The 5911-nt window shown below is 45.8% G+C and overlaps 1 protein-coding gene across 2 annotated transcripts in view; it reads right to left on the bottom strand.

The window, feature by feature from the left end:
- Nucleotides 1–699: 699 nt before the first annotated feature.
- Nucleotides 700–5911, bottom strand: part of EIF2AK1 (eukaryotic translation initiation factor 2 alpha kinase 1) — a 28617-nt gene continuing 23405 nt past the window's right edge. For both annotated transcript variants that reach the window (XM_002927568.4, XM_034669794.1), the window contains exons 12-15: nt 4928–5042; nt 4599–4681; nt 3259–3492; nt 700–979 (exon numbers count right to left, since the gene is read on the bottom strand). In XM_002927568.4, coding sequence (XP_002927614.2) covers nt 842–979; nt 3259–3492; nt 4599–4681; nt 4928–5042 — 570 coding nt within the window. In that variant the 3' untranslated portion in view covers nt 700–841. The remainder of the gene's footprint in view (nt 980–3258; nt 3493–4598; nt 4682–4927; nt 5043–5911) is intronic.

The raw sequence follows: 5911 nt of genomic DNA, 5'->3' as shown, positions 1-5911 counted from the left end.
TGGGTTTCGCTTTATTTAAAGTTCAGCCATGTCGTGGTCAGTTACACCAGGACAACTGCCGGCAACATGGCAGACATTTTTCGAGATAAAAAATGAACATATCCCATCGGGGCTTTTGAGGAATGTAGGTCAGTAGGGAGTCGGGTGCTGAATAAAGGGGACACCGTGGGCACAGTACAGGGGCGAAAACAGGAACACTCCTACCGGAGCTACATTGCGATGATTTGGGGGCAAGAGACACAACGCTTAGAAAGGACATGGTTCTGGAATGATGCCAAGCGGAAGGCAAAGAGAACACAGAGGCTGGATGATGTGCAGTGCGCTGCTGAGAAGCTGAAGTTGTGTCTCGGGCAGCAGAGAGCCGCAGGAGCCTCTGAGGCAGGGACCGAGCGCATCAGGTGTCTTTCTGATAACGAACTGGCGGCTGTCACAACTGGAACAGCGTGGCGAGCGTGCAGGCCTGGGCTTGGGCAGTGACAGGGTAGGGGCACACACCAAGATCTGCGGTAGAACGTTCTAGAGGAGGACTTGGTGGTCAACAGGCAGAGTTCAAAGGTTTCTAAACCTCGCAGAGACTGTGGACAGTGATACCAAAAATTGGGAGCTTGTGGGACAGAAGGAAAAGAGCAGAATCAGTTTAGTTTAGAGCAGGTTTCAGTTCAAAGTACTGGATCATAAAAGAATTCCTTAAGGAAACAGTTTGGGGGAACTTGTACAACTTTAATAAGTCTTGTCCAGGCTCACTAAGTAGAACTACACCATCTATACCCTAACAAAGACAAAATTTACATTCCGGTTGACTAAAGAATTAGAAGTCCACATCCACATTTATGGAGCCTAATTAAGGCAGGACAGGCACACCCCCATCTCTCATGTCACCCTTGGCCCCTTTGTCCTTAGAAAGGAGACTCAGCTGCTTCCTTAGTTCTTCGATTTCTTTTTCTTGCTCCAGTATTTTCATCTGTAGGATGAGATTAACCTGTCAAGAGAAAATTTTAAATTCCATTAAGATGGCCTCTTCCATTTTAAAATGTACAGGCCTCCCTCAGGTGCACCTGAATTCCAGTCCCCGCAGCTAGCAAAGCCATGCCAGTGTCGGGTCACCAGGGCTCCGGAACTACCTGTTGGCACCTCAGCCTACAATGCACGTCACCACCAGGGGCCATCCTAAATTCTGCGGTGAGACGCAGGCAGGCACTGTTCAAACCACTCTTGAACGTGTCTTTTTTTTTTTTTTTTAAGATTTATTTATTTATTTATTTGACAGAGAGAGAGAGACAGTGAGAGAGGAAACACAAGCAAGGGGAGTGTGAGGGAGAAGCAGGCTTCCCGCCAAGCAGGGAGCCCGATGCAGGGCTCGATCCCAGGACCCTGGGATCATGACCTGAGCCGAAGGCAGACGCTTAAAGGCTGAGCCACCCAGGTGCCCCTGAACACGTCAGTTCTTAATTACTGTGCACTAAATAAATATGGTTTTAAAACATGCTTCATTTCCACATACCTCTGCAACTGACAGAGTTTTTAATGTTTTGAGAAACATTTTTAAAGATCACGGGCCATCGTAACTTCCCGTGGATTACTAAGCTCCCCTTGCGTGGTTCGAGCTCAGCACGGTCATTTTCACAGTCCCGTATGAACGACCATGCAAACCGAAGACTGCCTGTACCTGTAAGTTTTCTCTCTCTACACATGTGGAGGCTATTTTATAAAAAATTCTACAAGATAAGAGAAATACCACAAATGCCAAATAACTATGGTCTCTAAAAGCTAACTTGGGAGTTAGAAAATCCATTCCATAGGAGGAGATAAATTTAATCCCCATATCTGCTGTTTTCAAAGACTCAGAAAGTACTACACCTACCTGGTTACCATTCAAGCTCGTAAATTTCACTGTTTTACCTGAACCTTAGTAAGCCTCAAACAGAAATAAATCAACAGAACAGTTACCACAGAGAGCTCCCAACCAGTGTGCGTCAGAATGACGTCAGGTGTCTGCTACACACAGGCTGGGGCCCCCATTCCCCCCAGACTTCTCCCTAAGGTCAGGGCAGCCGAGAGGGCCTGGGAATTCCATCAGGCTCCCGAGGACTTGATGCTGCTGGCCTGGAGACTACACTCTGCGGACCAGTGCATCTAATGCAATGCTGTTCACGCACTGTGGAGGCAAATCACTCAGGGGTCTTGTTAAACCCAGATTCTGACCTGGTATGTCTGCGGTGGAGCCCAAGACCCTGCACTTCTCACAAGCCCCCAGGTAATGCTGACGCTGCTGGTCTGAGGACCACACTTGGGGTAAGACCCCTAGAGGATCTGTGAATGGATCTCTGAATCAAGCTTTTGTTAAATCTTAGAAAGTTTCTGGAGGAACAGAATGGATGAATTGTGTTTCCAGTCCTTGTACACTGGACGTAGTACTTGGCACAGTAACAATGGGTCTGGAAGGAGGAAAGGAAGGGGCTGCCCTGGGGCGACCCCACTTCACGGACTGAAAACCAGTATCACACACTTGAATGAAGGATCGCGGACGGGCTGAGGCGGTCTCTGCCACTGTCGCTCCAGCTCCCCACAAGATTTCCTGCTTTTACCCTCTGGCATGTGCCTCTTTTTACCAGTAGATATGTTGTAGTAGGGGCGCCTGGGTGGCACAGCGGTTGAGCGTCTGCCTTCGGCTCAGGGCGTGATCCCGGCGTTGTGGGATCAACCCACATCAGGCTCCTCCTTTGTGAGCCTGCTTCTTCCTCTCCCACTCCCCCTACTTGTGTTCCCTCTCTCGCTGGCTGTCTCTATCTCTGTCGAATAAATAAATAAAATCTTAAAAAAAAAAAAAAAGATATGTTGTAGTAATTTATAGAAGGTTATATATATCCCAGTTGGAAAGGAAAACTAAAGCCTTTTGACTTAGCAAGAGGAAGGCTAGAAAGTAGAGCCTATAATTACAACTTTTAGACGGGTGGCCGTGGTCACCCTGCTTATTACTTGGACTATGGAGAGTGTGCTATTGGGAAGTCTGAGAATGAGTTTAATCGGGTCCATAAACCTTATTCTAAGCTCAACTGTTCTTCATGAAATTGGTTTCACAGTTTAAATTCTATTTTGAGCTTCATATTTTCCTCAGTATTAAAAATACATATATATGTATATATATATACAGGGGCTCTCGACTGGCTCAGTCCGTGGAGTATGTGACTCTTGATCTCGGGATTGTGAGTTTGGGTATAGAGATTACTTTTAAAAAAAGAAAAAAATATAGGTACATACATTTCCAGAATTTTGGAAAAGTTCGCTTTGCAGCAGCTGAACAGCAGACGGTCTCTGAGATGCGTTCCTTGCAGTTAAGTGCTGGATATACTTGGCTTGCACGGGACACCTCTTACTGAGGGATTCAGGTATCTGACCGCTTCTTAAACTTGTTAAAATGTGTACTCGCTCCATTTCTGTTCCAAATGGCTGAAAGAGCTCTAGCAGGATCACACCCAAGCTGTACATGTCTGACTGGAAAAAGTGGAGGAGAGGTCATTTAGTAGTGAAACACAAAGGGAGACTAACACTTCCACTTCAGTGTACCATCCTCTCAAACACAAGCTTTCTAAGACAGGACGATTTTCAGACCCTACAATGCAAGGAACACAGTGGGCGAGCTTACCCCTCGCAGAGGCAAGTGTCTGCCACCCAGAATTATGGCCCTGAGGGAGAGCTGACTGGTACCATCACAATCCCCATCTCTTCAATTCCAAAAAGGGGCATCCACGGGCACAAAGGCCAGGGGGTGAGGGGCAGGGAGAATGCCCACCGTTCACGGTCACTACCATAGCAGTGACCCCAGCACTCCCCGAAAATCCAAGCGTGCAGCAGCCTGAATGAGAGACGGGAGCTCACATGTGCTGGGCTAGCTGAGGGGTCGGCGTCCCTGCGGCCTGCTCCCCTCTCCCCTCTGCCTCCACACACAGTGAAGCACTCTGGTAAAGTTTAAGAAACTGCAAAAAAATCTGTGTCACTTTTCCTGAAATCGTTTTTCAAGGCAGGTCTTTAACCAGGTAGGATCTGAGGAAGAGCCATGGATTTCTTTCTGGCAGTTCACACCCACTCACTAAAAAGCTGAATGATTCATCAAAAGGAAGAAAATTTACTAGGCTGTTATTTGGGGGAAAGGATTTACTTTAACATTCCTTCAAGGAACAAATGAATTAAAACTTTTCAGTATCTTCATTCTACTTCAAAGGGAGTCAAGTGCCACGCTTCCCTGAGCATTAGTTAGCGTGTGTTTATGAAAACAGAAGAAAGGCAGGCTGAAACAGGCTTCTGTGAATTCTAGCTTCCTGGCGTGAACTGTGACATTTTAAAAGGAAAGCTCATTTCAAAAATAATTTAGAACACCCACGGGTTGAGAAGTGGTCAAGTAGCCTGAAAATCAGTGCAGTCAGATTTGGGTAAAAAGTGAGGTTTCCCGTTAACGGCAGTTTGATGTAACAGACAACCTACCCTACTCTGTCACCTCCAAAAACACATCAACACAAGAACTTCCACTGCATTTACTGTGCTCTTGGCACCAAGGACAGCACAGCAAGTGCGGCAAAAGAGGGAAAAGCAGCAAATACTACCTTGGCATCGTACTCGGATCCTTCCAACTGCTCCGGTGATGCGTACAGGCAAGTACCCACTCTGGAAGTGTGTGTGGGCATCCCTATAATTTGAAAAGCCAAATATTAAACACTGCAGAGGTCCCACTGTCTACACTAAAGAACACAGACTCTGAGCGGGGCACTGTAGGGAACGAGGGTTGCTTTCTGTCTTTAGCTTACTTTTGCTATTACATTAAGTCCTTATGAGTCTCTTTAAATACTGACACATTCAATCGTGTTTCTTTTGTCCTAACGCCAAAAAAAAAAAAAAAAAAAGAACGAAACAAAACAAACCAGGATAAACTTACTCTTCCCATCGTTATCGATCCAGTCTGTGCTCTTCTGTATGATGTCTGTGCAGGCCAGACCAAAGTCTCCTATTTTTACTTGCTGATCAGAGCCATGAAGAAAAATATTTCTGGGCTGTAATCAAACAGAACAACTCCTTGGTGTTCTTAACACAGTAAAAATGTGTAGATGTTAAGAGTTTTCAACTCAGGAGCAAGTAACCCCTCAAAACTTAAAAAGCAAAGCAGTGGTTCTAAACCTTGGCTGTACATTAGAATCACCAGGGGGCTTCAGCCAAGCCATTCCACAGACCAATACAATCAGGATGCTTGGGGGTGGACACAGGCAGCAGTGTTACGTGCAAGTCCCCACGTTACTCCAAGTTTGAGAACCACTGACGCGGAGCACACCTTGTACACAAGTGCTCCTCAGCCCCCAATGGGCGTCAGAATCCCCCAAGAAGCTTTCAAAAACTACCGTCCTCCCCAACAAGTCAAACACTGATTTTCTTTGATTTTTTCATGAGAAAACTTTGATATTTTTTAAAAAGCTCCTAGATGGTTCTTTGATGTTCGCCAGGGTTGGAGGCAACGAGGTCACACTATGAAAGGTATGCATTTAGCACCATTTAAGCCATATGGGGGGGGGGTTCCACTCAAAACTAAAATATATTTAGGTTAAAAGTTGGGTTTTCTTACTTTAAATGTAGTAATTTCAATTTTTTATTTTCATGTAGAAATTCCACCGTTTCAGCTTTGGTTTTTTTTTTTTTTTTAAATAGCTGAATGGAAGAGAACACAGAAATAATCTTATGTGTAAGATGATAAATTGGGTACGTTTTTGTGATTAAGACCCAAAAACTGTGCTTCGAGGGACGCCTGGGTGGCTCAGTGCGTGAAGCGTGTGAAGCATCTGCAGCATCTGCCTTCGGCTCAGGTCATGATCCCAGGGTCCTAGGATCAAGCGAGCGCCGCATCGGGCTTCCTGCTGAGCCATCGGGCTTC

This window comes from Ailuropoda melanoleuca, chromosome 10 (assembly GCF_002007445.2).
Source record: "Ailuropoda melanoleuca isolate Jingjing chromosome 10, ASM200744v2, whole genome shotgun sequence".
NCBI lineage: Eukaryota > Metazoa > Chordata > Mammalia > Carnivora > Ursidae > Ailuropoda > Ailuropoda melanoleuca.
Note: the sequence above shows the minus strand (reverse complement) of the source record. Positions and strands in the feature narration are given on the sequence as shown.